The sequence below is a fragment of the Pseudopodoces humilis genome, chromosome 16 (genome assembly GCF_049639895.1).
Source record: "Pseudopodoces humilis isolate 2021_Gansu_Grassland_sample_001 chromosome 16, ASM4963989v1, whole genome shotgun sequence".
Classification (NCBI taxonomy): domain Eukaryota; kingdom Metazoa; phylum Chordata; class Aves; order Passeriformes; family Paridae; genus Pseudopodoces; species Pseudopodoces humilis.
In genome coordinates, this window is record NC_142215.1 from 2,391,812 (window position 1) to 2,404,562 (window position 12,751).

At 48.0% G+C, this 12,751-nt stretch overlaps 1 protein-coding gene across 3 annotated transcripts in view; it reads left to right on the forward strand.

Moving 5' to 3' along the window:
- Positions 1-12,751, forward strand: part of IGDCC4 (immunoglobulin superfamily DCC subclass member 4) — an 86,886-nt gene that overhangs the window by 47,636 nt on the left and 26,499 nt on the right. For all 3 annotated transcript variants that reach the window (XM_014250992.2, XM_088063286.1, XM_088063287.1), the window contains 2 exons: positions 9,608-9,742; positions 12,208-12,363. In XM_014250992.2, the coding sequence (XP_014106467.2) occupies positions 9,608-9,742; positions 12,208-12,363 (291 nt within the window). The remainder of the gene's footprint in view (positions 1-9,607; positions 9,743-12,207; positions 12,364-12,751) is intronic.

A 12,751-nucleotide genomic window follows, 5' to 3' on the forward strand; every position in this document is an offset into this window, starting at 1 on the left:
ATTAGGTCAGCAGCTTGCAGTGGGCTGCAGGACAGGAAGGCTGATGTGGTTGGGCTCCTGATGACACCAGTTAATTATTAATCATTGGTATTGCAGCTGTGCCTCAGCAGCTCTCTGAGGTTGAAGGCTGGCGGTGCCCTCCAGCACTGACAGCATCCAGCAGCTGGAGTGAGGATGTTGGAAGTGTCTGGAGGCATAGCACAGCTCATGGTGGTGTCTAATCCCATTGCTTTTGACATGGGACAGACATGTCCCTGTCTCCAAGACCCGCCAGTACCTACAGGGGTGCTGAGAAACAGGAATGGGAGGAGTGGGCCTGGATCACAGTAGAGGCTGTGTCAGGAGCAGAGCCGGGCTGCTCCATGCCCTTACTTGGATATCTTGGATGCCAGGAATCACTCAGAACACAGCTGTGAGTTTGCCTTCAGTATCGGAGATGTTCTTGCCCAACAGCAATGCCAAGTGGATTGTGGACAAGAATGAGGAGCAGGAAGAGGGAGGAACAATGTGATAAGGTGGTGTTATTAAACACTGTCTTAATGCACAGCCTTAGATCAGGGTTCCCTGTGGCACCCAGCAAGTGTCCAGCCAAAGGGCTTTGACAGAATCTGTGGGTATCAGTGATGATCTTTCCCCATGGAAAGCCAGGTTTTCTTCCGGACTTTTCCTAGAAAAACAGATTTGCATTGTCCTGAGTGGATGCAGATGCATCCATCTGCTTTTCGTTCTCCCTTCCAAGTTGGCAGTCTCAGTTTGCTGCCAGACTGTGTTACTGTGGGCTCCCAGCGTGTTGTGTGTTTGCAGCATCGCTTGTGGGAAGCATTCTGTGTACCTGGCATCAGGGAGACCCCACTGCAAGATCCCTTCCCAAAATGTTCCTCTTTCAAAGCTGCTTGGGACAGTGGATGGCTGCTCTGGCAGAGGGAATGGGGCAGAGCAGGAGCCATGGTCACAAAGGAAGTTGGTTGTGCCCTCCTGCACAGTCCAGGGCCTCCAGCCTCGTCCCTCTCTGCTGTCGCTGGATGTGCCTGAATTGCAGATGGATGTGATGTTACAAATAAATCTGAATTCCAAATAGATCTGATGAAATAGGTGTCAGCCCCTGGGAAACATCAGCCTCAGAGCACAAGGAGGAAGTGACTGAAGTGTCTCCAGTCACTAGGCAAGGTGAGTAAGGAGTTTCAGGGTGACTTGTGAGCCAGAATGGTCTTCTGTTGACCGTGTCTGTGTCATTTCTCTGCAAGAGGTGAAAAAAAGAAAAGCCTTACGGCTTCTTTATTTCTTGGAGGTTCCTCATGTATCATCCTGGAAGGTGGTGCTGTGCCCTAGGATAATGACAAAGAGAGCTGGTGTCATGATGGTTAAAAAGGCATGAGGATGTTCCCACTGAATCCCAGAGGCTGGCAAGCTCATGTCCCCAGGACCATTTCATGTTTACTGATTTGGGGGGTGATATTTAAATCATGGATACTGTGGCTTTTGTTAAGGGTCTTCTGATGTTCTCTGGCTATTACTTTTGCACCTTCACTTCTGTGAATAGCTGTATTAGGTACCATGAGCAGATGGAGTCCCAGAGACACTGAGAGATGTGCCCAGAGCAGCACAGTGAGTTAGTGACAGAGACCATGGGAGACTGTCTCAAACCACTGGACCAGAGCCTGGTCCAGCAGGGAAGCTGGGACATGATCCTGACTGGCTGTCAGGTGTGGGACATTCCTGCTGTATTGTGGAGGTTCCTGTAGCAGTGATGACTTTACAAAACAGCCTCTTGCAGGCCTTGTTTTTCTAGTCCCTGGTTTTGGCAGCTGCATGGAAATGGCTGGAGCTTGCAGTGCTTTAAGGGCTCAGCTTGAGCAACATGAGCTGTCTGGATTTTAGGGTTAGAGCAGGGAGGCTGCTCTGCTGTTCTCCACACAGAGACACTGAGGTACCTCTGCTTCTTTCTTCACTTTTCCTTGTTGGCTTCTCACCTGATCTAGAGGCTCACCTCCCTCTGTGTGACCTCCTCACACTGAGTGACTTTCTTATAGGGAATTTGTTTGCACAGAAGTCTGTAAAAATGTGTCAAGACAAGCTTATTAATTGGTAGTTACTATCTAAAATGATGACACTATCAATGCTGCTCCAACACAGTCCTTCTGTTAAGTCTCAGCTATCCACTGTGCCCTGAGCTGGGGTTTCCTATTGCCTCTGCCACATTCCAGTTCCATGGGCTGCTGCTTTTGCCTCCCAGAAACTCTCTGTGATGTGTCTTTAGGCTTCTGAGGATTGAGGTGCCTGAAGGCCTGAGGTGTCCAGCCCTTTGGCCTGTGTCAGAAGCCAGAAGAGCCGCAGTTCTCGGAGCTGTGTGCAGTGGGGCGGCCTGGCCGCAGCTGCCGGCACAGCCCCTCCTGTTTATTTTGCCTGGCTCCGGCTCGGAGCGGTGCAAATGGAGGCGCTTCCAAGCGCTCTGGGGAAGCGAGCAGGAATGCGTCGTGCAGTCTGGCTGGCTCCCGTCCCTTTTGGCGTGATGAGGAGCAGTTCCAAATGCGTGTACGCAAACAGAGAGCCAATGTTGACAGCTTTACAGGAGCTGGAGTGGTGGGCAAAGCGCACTCCTGACTGCTTTGCAGCAGAGCTAAATGTACCCTGGACGTACAAAACCCCATAGCCTGAAGGATCGAGGGTTTGGGGAGTCAGGGAAGAGCCCCCCCTAAAAATTCAAGGCAATTCCTGGAAACCTGCCACTCTTTCTGAGCTTCTGGTTACAGAGAGTTCAGGGTGTCAGCTTGTGGCTGAGCTAGTACATTAAAGGATTTAATTTCTGAGCTGAAATCTGTCAGCTGTATAAAGAAGTTGAGAGGAATGAAAGAGGACTGCCTGATGGCCCCTTTGCCTGTCTGGACTGGGATCCATGTGCTCCCAGGGTTTCCAGACACAGACGTGGAACTGGGGAAAATGTTGGACAGGCTGTTTCTCAAGCCAAATGAGAAGCTGTTCCTAGAGCAGCTTTTCCTGCCACACTCTGTGGAGAGACCCCAGAAGCTGTGGCAGGTGGTGGTCTGGGGAGTGCATCCAGGTAGTAAATGGACACTCCTCATCCAAACTAATTAATCTCTCTGCATCTTTTTTTTTTTAATCAGAGAAATGTATTTTATCTGTTAAATTCTGTTTTTCATGTATATGCAAACAGCAGGAGCAGGTTTTGTGAAGTGTAGGCTGAACCTTATATTTTAGGATCTGTTTGCTGACTTCTTTGTGGGGGATTTTGGGATCGTAGTTTGAGATCCAAGTGCTGTGTGTGGAGGTCTTTTAATAGCACAAAAAAGTGATTGAACTTCTGTGTTTTAATCACTTACACATGTTTCTTTGTGTGCTGCTTTAAAGATGACAGGATATGTCACTGCTCTGCTGCAGCACCATCTTAGTAAGGATGAAGAGAGACTCCCCGTTCCAAAACGTGGAGATAAATTCTTCCCTGTTCAGCTTTTCAATGTTTGCATTGACAAATGCATAACTGCTTACAAAACGTTTGGAAGACATGAGGTAAAAAGACAATACAAAACTGATTTATTGAGCTCATCTGTATTATTGGGCAGAAATAACCTGTTACTCCAATACACTGAGCAACGGAAGCCAAGACCATTTTTAACCTCCCTTCTGGGATGACTTGTGTGCTCACACAGATATTCCAAGGTGCCTGGGAAGGGAAAGGAAAGGAACATTTCTATGAGCACTGATGCTGACACGTTGTGCTGGGACAAGCTCTGCAGTCCCAGTAGCAAAGCACTGTCCATGCTGTGGTTTCTGCTGAGGCACACACCTAAAAGATCCTGCAAGGCTTGGGAACCAAAGGCTGCAGAGGAGGAGTTCTGAGAGCACTTAAGTTGGGGAATCGAGTTCCATAATCTTGTAAGCAAAAATCATCCCATCCTTCAATGATAGGAAAACAGAACTTGGATCCAAACCGCCAGGGGCACTAATATAGCAGAGGTGGGAGAAAAACCCCAAAAAGTAAATTGTAAGTTTCAGGAAGGATACATGCTTGCATTTGGGGATAGAGGAGGCAGCTTTTGACTTAGGAAACTTGGGAACACCTAATTTAGGGTGTTAAACTGGCACCACTCACCTTTCAAGTCACTTATGAAAGGTCCCTTGTGCCAGTCCTTTTTGCTTTCCTATTTACAAAGCTGTGTCTTGCCATTTTCAGGTGAGAACAGTTAGAAAAGAAGAGATGCCTATTGCTAAACATGCTCAGGTGTGAGATCTGACATTGTTTATATTGCCACCAGAGCAAATGTTCCATAGTGTTTGGATACAACTGGGCAAGAGTTTTGCCTAGAGATTTTACATGCTAGTTTGCCTGTCCTGAAGTAGAAATAAATTACAGATAAATTTCCAGGGCAGTATAAAAGGAGAAGAAAGGCAGGTCTGGAGGATGTTTTTCTCCTCCACAGTTGCTGTCAGTTTCTTCCCTAACAGTCCAGGACGTCTGTGAGTTATCCAAGAAAAGGCAGAGGGCTGGGGAGTGGGAGTAGGACATGCTCTGCAAACACAGCACCCGCATTTTTGAAGGTGTGTGCTTTGCAATGGGTAATTTGCTCCTTTATTGTCTGCAGAATAACAGCAGTGACAGCATTGACTTTCTCTAATGAACAGCTGCTCAGTGCTAGGATCTATTCCCGGAGGAGGCTCGAAGGGATGAATAAGGTTTCATGCTCCTCCTCCAGAGAGGGTGAGAAAGTTCTCAGAACAGAAGATTATTGCTTGATTGTCAGAGATCTCCAGATCTTGACCTGCTGACAGCTGAGAGCTGAATGTGTCGCCATGCAAGTCATATTTAACCTTCCAGCACTTTTGCCAAGGTAGGGTCTTCATGGAATCAGGAGAGAGGTGTTAGTTCCCATCCAAGAAGTCATCCTCTTGTCACTGCAAACGACCATCACAAATTGGCTGAACAAAAAGCATTTTCCTCCTGTTGCAGTGCCTGAATTCTTTGCTGATACTCTGCACTAACAAGAGCAGAGAGGCGGGAGAGGATCGCTCTTGAATTATGGATGCATTAGAGGCAGAGCCAAGTTATGAACTCTTGGAGCTGGAAATCACTGATGGATGTTGTAACTCAAGCCATAAGCTCAAATAAACATTTTGAGCTTTGTCCCAAGCAGCTCCCCTTGGTGCCTCTCTTGACATCTCTTCTCAGAGTTCACCTTTGCTGTGAAATGACACAATTGGATTTGCAGAGATTGGGCAGCCTCGGGAGTGTGCTGAGGTACGTCTGGCCACTCACTCACAGGTTCCCTGTGCTCCTTCCCCACCTCCTTTTGAATTTATGACACACATCATTATAAAAGCTTGTTGTATTTCCTCTGTGCCTGCCCTGAACCCAGCTCCAGGCACTCAGGGATGCCTGTGGGAGCAGTGGTAGAACAAAGTGGAGCACCCAGGTTTGGCATGACTCCCCTGTCTCATGACAAGGAAGTAGAAAAACACATAAACTGAGAAGTCCTCTGTAGTGAATCATTTGGAAACAGTAAACTGCAGGCAATATTTTGCAATATTTCTGCGGCTGATCAGTAAGTCTGGGCTCTGGGTCTATGGTAGCACCTTTGTTGTCTCCCTGTGCAGGGGTTAACGAACTGCACAGGAAGAGAGCTGCCTTCACAAACCTTTCCAGTGCCCTGAGAATTCCCCTCAGTTCTGTGTACTACCCCCAGTGATCCCAGAGCCATTCCTGGCACCCTATAGGTGTTTTTTCCAGTAAAAGAGGGTAAAATAGATCCATCTGATTCAGAAGGGCAGAAAGTCCACAAAGGCCTCAGTGATGGAGAGTTTTGATGTGAATGCATGGGTTGTGCCTTGGGCTGTGCAAAGCTTTTGCCTGGAGCAGCTCTGCTGCTTGGAGAGACAAAACAAAGCTGGCAGAGGGAGAGAAATCTCAAAGCCCAAGTTTTAAATAGCAGCTCTGTGAAAGCTTTTAATGGCCCAGAGCAGCCAGCACAGCGCAGGTGCATTCTGTGACCTGTTTTGTTCAGGCAGTGAAAGATGTCTTGGAAACTGCAGCTCTTTTTTCCCTTTGGTTCTGACAATATTCCCTCTTGACCTGAAATTGTCTTAATGGCAGTGGAGACAAAAAGCCTCATGTAGGTTTTACTCTTTGATATGTGTTGGAATTCCCTGTGTGGAAGTTTCCCTGGTTAGCTGAGTACTGTTCTTGGGAGCTCCTCAATGAAACACAGTTTGTAGGGCTGAACTTGCGATCCATTGTGTCCAACCAGCCTAGAGAGGTGGCAAGGGAAAAATGTGCCCCAAAGGGGCTCAGTTTGAAGAGAAACTTAACCTGTGGACTTGCTCTGAGATACCCACAATGGAATACAAAGCTGGAGAGAAATGTGTTTGTGTGTGCAAGAAGTGTAAGGGGCATTCATCCATGCACACACCCAGGAATGCACTGGGAAAGCAAGCAGAACTGTTTATGTTTGTAATATGATTTTCAGTAATCAGATATGGGGTCTGGACTAATAAATTTTCCCAATAGTTTTTCAAGGCTGAAACAAAGGTAAAACCCCTCTCCTAGTGCCTGACAGCATTACCAGGCAGCTTTCAGGGATCAAATGATACAGGAAAGTGCCTTCAGGTGAAGCTTCTATAACCTGTAAAGTGCCTTTGCCAGTCAGTACCTGGGGCACTGCACCTGATGGAACAGATGAGTGTTTAAGTCAGGTTTGAGCAGCTTTCTCTCTTTCTCTGCTCTAAGCTTGGTAGAGAAAGCTGCTTGGAAATCTGGCAGGGAATATATTACCATCTGGCTGGTGTTATTTTTTCACTCTAGATTTATTTTTTCCCCCAGCAGTGCAGAAAAAGACAGCTTTTTGCACACAGACGTGTCTCAGCCATGTCCTGCCCAGCAGATACGTGGCAGCCGGTGGTGTTGGGTAAAGAAGCTCACTCCCAGGGTAGGCTGGAAGTCCTACCATGGATATTCTTGCTCCCTGGATGTGTGGTGTTGGCTGCTGCCCTGCTTGTTTTCATCAGAAACTGCCGTGGCCCTGCAGGCAGTGATTGGTGTCCAGGGTGGGCAGATTTGGCTTGCTGAGCCCTGTGCAGGGTGAGCTGGGCCTGAGCCTGGGCTGTGTGAAGATGTGTGACCACATCCAGCCCTGCTCAGCACAGAGCAGCTCCTCACCTGGCTCCTTTGCCCCACTTTCCCCAGCTCACTCATCACAACTCATTGGGTTCTGCAGTCTTCAGCTCTGTGGCCTTCCCTGCAATGGCTGCTGTAACCCTTTGCCTTTGTTTCTGATGCTTTTTTATATGTTTCCTTCCAAATCCTGGCTGGAAAGCTCCTTCTCCTTGTTCTTTCTCTGATGTTGCCTCATCCCTCTGTGCTGTGTTAGGTCAAGACCTCGCGTTAACAATGTGCAGGGCAGCCTCACCCATCAAGCTGGGTCTCACTGGAGTCCCTGTTGATTCCCTGCTCAGTTCTTGAGCAGGACTAATGATTACTTGTGGATTTAGTGCTTTGTTGAACTAGAGCTGGAGTTAAAAGAAAGCTGCTATTGCAGAGAGCCTTGAGTTTCTCTGATCCTTGAGCTTACTTGCCTGGGGTGGAAACTCTTGTGATGGTTTTTGCATTAAGCCCACTTTCTGTCTCAGTAGTTCAGAGTGACCAAGATTTTGATCTGATTGTCTGATTCTGAGTTCTCAAAACTCCTATCTCATATCTCCTGAGTTTTCTTTCTTTCCCTGCGCTGTCCCCCCAGTTTTCCTGCTGCAGCCAGGTGTGCTGGCTGTGAGGCTGAAGGTGTCTTTGGATGTGGACGATGGGAGCAGCAGAGGATGTGACAGAGCAAAGCCCTGGCCAGCTCAGTCTGGGTTTGCCTGTCCACGCCAGCCCCTCTGTGTAGGGTACTTGTGCCACTGGAAGGAGGACAGCTGGCCTGGCTCTTCCCTGCCCCAGGGCAGCTCCTCTTGCTGGTGTTTGCCCAGGGCTGGGATTGCAGGTCAGCGTGGTCCGGCCACTGCCCCAGGTCAGGCACTGTGGGCGCTCCTCGGTCTCTGCTTCCATCTGCTGGACAAGCACCGGCTCCTGCTCACTCCCGGTTTCCCTTGGTGCCTCAGGGTTTCTGCTGGCTCCTTTTGACTGTGCTCAAAATACTAGAGATGGAAATCCCTTTCACGCACGTATGGACTGCGAGAACATTTCAGTGTGGAACCAATGCTTTGGCAAAGACTGCCCTGCTTAGATTGACTGGCACTGAGCCTGGGGCTGGGCTGAGCACAGCACATTCAGTGCAGCCCTGTGTGGCCTCTGCCATGCAGGCAGCTCTGCCTGTGAAGCTGAAGCTCCTCTGGTTTATATCCCCAAGGAATTCAGATATGACTGAGTTGTTTGGATGCCGCATGAATGGCCAGTGAGGGTCTCCAGATGTGGCCAGAGCAGGTGCTAGAGGACAGAATGTGAAGAAACTGGGCCGGGAGGACATGGTGCCTTCCTTGGACATCTCCCTCAGCATCTGACAACCAGGGGCCCAGTCAGGAACATTTTGGGCTGGGGACTGTAATGAGACCGTATTTAACAGTCCCGGTAAATGTGTCCTTTGTGAGCTTGTCTGAATCTCTTGGGATTTGAACTCTGCAGCATCTTGATACACTGTGTTCAGAAAGGTCCTGCTTTTATTTGTTTGAGACCTGCTGCCAAAAGCTTTCCTTACAGGCTTAAGTGTTACTAGTACTACATGACTCCTCTACAGTTATTTCTCCCTTCATGAGGACAACAACAAAAGTGTCCCCCAGAGTTAGAGGTGTTTAAGAGAGCTGGAGGAACTGGTGAGGGTCATGAACAGTCTGGTCCGCTCAAGAGTGCTTTGGTTGTTTTCATCTGACAACAGAAATCTGGCCGCTGCAAAGGCATTTCCTTAACCTTCCCTTAACCTCTGCTCAGCAGTGGGCAGACACAGGCAGAAGGTTAATTTCAAGCAGAATATCCCCATCCCATTCTCAAGGCATTGTGCAATGCAGCCTGGAGACCTTCCTGTAAACCTTGCTTGATTTAAGTGTTGGCTCTGGTCTGTGCACGTACAAGCTACACAGCACTGTCTCCTCCAAATGTGGGATGACTGATCAGTCTTTGTGCTGTCAGGTGAAGGCCAGGACACAGCCGTGACCTCTCTGTGTTCCACTTTACAGTCCAGCATCTGGCTATTAGAACTTCTTTAGCCAAGTGACTGGATTCTTTCTGAGCTGCTCCAAAGCCTTGGTGGAGGGTGAGTGTTGGTGTTGCTGTGTTTGAGGATAGTGATGTCTTGTTTCATCTAATGAATGAACATCAATGTAGCAACAGTTCATGAAGGTTCTGGGTTGAAATTCTACTTGTTTTCCATGTGAAAATCCTGTTATTAGGACCCATGTAATTAGAGTAAATTTTGTTGGGCGGATTGTGTTTCTTTAGTAAAATTTCTGTAGTTGTATAAAAGCGAGACCTGCTTTTCTCCCCCAGCTGGGCCCATTTCCATACCATGAGACTGCCCAGGGAAGCACAGCAAGGGAGCCAGGGCTCTACGTGTTTTCTTTTTCTGGGAACTTTGCATCTTGGAAGGACAGGTTTTTTTTTAATTTTTGGCATTAGGTTCCCAGCCAGCAGGAGGAGATGTCACCATCATTGCAGCTCCGGAGAACACCACAGTGGTGGCTGGGGAGAGCGTGGTGATGGAGTGTATGGCAGCTGCTGATCCCACCCCCTTTGTCTCCTGGATAAGACAAGGTGAGTATGAAGGACAGGACTAAATCTCTGTTGTCCATAGGAACCTGTGGATACCACATTCTAAAAATCTATTAAGAGTGGAAAAATCTGGGACAGGAAGGGTGCTTGTAACATCGATGCCTAATGACACAGCTGGTGTCGCAGTGTGGAGTGTCCTTGCTGAAGTGGAATTATTAATTAAATCTTGAAGGTTACAAAGCACACAGTTCAATTTAGAGTTGTTTGACCTGTGTCTGGATGTCTTTTGATCTGTATTAGTCTTCCTTGTGTGAACTGGAGCAGTAAAGGTCATGAGATGGGGTCAGGTGCCACTCCTCCCCGGACTCCAAGGTTACTGGGGATTCTGTGGAATCTGCCATTGCACTGGAGAAATATCTTGTATTATCTTGCAGGATTATAAAACTTGATAAGATCTGTTAATCCTTGGAGTGACTGGGACTGTTACTGGGAGGTTTTTGTTGAATGGAAGGATTGAGGACCTGCTTAGGTCTCGTCAGAGGTGTATGAATGAACTGGGCTGGCAGATGTTACCCAGGGCTGATAGGCAAAGTCACAAGTTGGATGCCAGTGTCACTTCACTGAGATTCACATCCATCAGATGTGTTTCAGAGGCTCTGACTGAAGACATTCTCAGCTCAGAGGTTGATTCTCCCCCAGAAAAGGCTCTCAGTCAGTTTCAGAAATTCGGGTCACAATTTAATACTCTCCCCTGTAGCCATTTATTGTGGTTGGTTTTCAGCCCAGATTTGTCCACAGGCAGTGATTTTAGCATATAAAAATATTTCCTCTTCCCCACAAAAAAGCAGCGAAAAACCCTCAGAGGATACCACTTTGGAAATCAAATGAGCAAGGCTTAAATGTTATGGCAGAAATGTTTCTAGTTTATCCATGCACTTTACAATTACAAATACTCATCATTCCTGTGCTAGATCACTTACTGCTTTACTGAGAGCTGCTGATGCCCATGGTAAAATAGATAATATTAGAGTTAATTATCATTATGAAAGTTTTTTGTAAGGAAGGAAGACAAGAGTGGAGGGGGAATGATTGGTGAACCAGCTCTTTCCATGCTTTATTTTCAGGTGTTTGCTTAGTCCCAGTCTCCTTTGTGTGGACTCTTCAGATTAAAAGGATGAAGTAACAGTGCAAGTCATTCTGAGTTACACAAGTTTATTTCCAAGCCCTCATTAAGGAACAGTCTGGGTTACTGGACCATCAGTCATGTAGGGAACACCGAGGATCTACCTCCAGGTTGCCAGTTTGGCTCTTGCCAGCCTTGGTGGTGTCAGCTAATTGCTACCATCTGGAGCCAGTTTTCCAACCAACCACTTCAGTGCAAACAGGGTGTGCAGATTGTCTGCTCTGAGTGTGCAGCCACTGAACTGTGAGGCCTTCTGAAGACCCCCAAAGTGCAGGGAGGGGGCAGAGGATCTGCTCTCAGCCACATTCCCTGCTGAAGGTGCTAAGTCAGTGCAGCTGTTCACAGTGGAGGTGGGGAGTTTGTTCTGTGTGAGCTCCAGTCTCAGCTGAAACTGGAGAGGTAAAGGCAGGCAGTGTTGGAGAGGTGATTCTGCAAGTGGAGAGGGACAGGGTCTGGTGATGCACAGGTACTGCACAAATTGGCTGCTTCTCCCAGTCTGCAGAGTTGTCCCAGACCTCCCATCCAAGCCTTTCCTCAACTTGTCCCCAGCTCTTGGCTTTGTCTCCAACACTCACTAAGAGGTAGTATGCCATATCCCTGAGTTTCTCACCTCAGAGTGATGCTGAGAAGATGCAGTGCCCAGCACCAGCCTCTGCTGTCTGTGATGCTGAGGAGCCCAGGGCTACTTGAAGTTGTAGAAGGACATCTTGGCTTCTGGCCAGTGATACAGAGCTGCCCTTTCCTCCTTCCCAACTCAGCAGTGCTGAGCACCCAGTCTGGAGAATGGGGAGAAGGCAGCTCATGGCTCTGACATAAACACTAGAGCACCTCACAGCCAAGCTGTGAACAAGGAGTGGATCAGGAAACTCAGTCAATTTGAGTTCACATCCAGGATGCAGAGGGGGAACCCCTGAGTTATCAGTGATTCAACAGTCTTGCTGACATTGCATTAATGTCTGTGCTCATGATGGGGGTCAGCAGGAAGATCCAGCAGCTTTTCCAAACTGTGTGTTAGCACAGCTTTTCCTTGAATGTGTTGTTCCTAAGGCTTTCATTGCAGGCACACCCTAGGCATCAGAAACTGTTTCGATCCAAACCAGAACTTTTTTGGATTATTACAGGCTAAACTAAACCTTGAGCCAGTGTTGGCTTGAGCTGGCTGTCAAGCACTGAGGAGTGTCCCAGCAGAAATCTTATTCTGGGCTGGAGTTTGGGATTTGAGGGGTCTCTCCACTCCCCAGCTGCAATCCTGGCATTGTTTATAAGCCCTCATAAAGGGCAGCCTGGGGCTCCCTCCCACATTTGTGCACGTTTCTTCCTGCAGATGGAAAGTCCATTTCCACAGATGTCATTGTGCTGGGCAGGACAAACCTCCTCATTCCTTCCAGCCAGCCCCATCACTCCGGGGTGTACGTGTGCCGAGCCAACAAACCCCAAACCCGGCAATTTGTTACTGCTGCAGCTGAGCTCCGCATCCTTGGTGAGTAGAGAGCAGGCACATTCTCAGGTAAAAATGCTGACCAGCTTGCTGTGGATTGCATGGATCAATGTCCAGGAAATCCCCAAGGGTTTGTGGCCCATCCTGGCTAAAATGGGAGCCAGGTTAGAGCCAGGAGGCCTGATTGGGATAGCTCTCAGTGGGAGTGTCACCTCTTTAATTTGGGGTTTAGTTCCTGGTATTTACTGAACCGTTTTATGCCTTATAAAGGTTCCCCCTTGGAAATCTCTATCAGCAGTTAACTTTCAGTATTCTAGAAGCCAGCAGGGAGAACAGCCTAGGATCAGGGAACACAGCAGATGATTGATACAGAATTTATTTTTCCTTTTGGACAGAGTCTAAATTAAGCCTCTAGAGTCTGCCTGGAAAA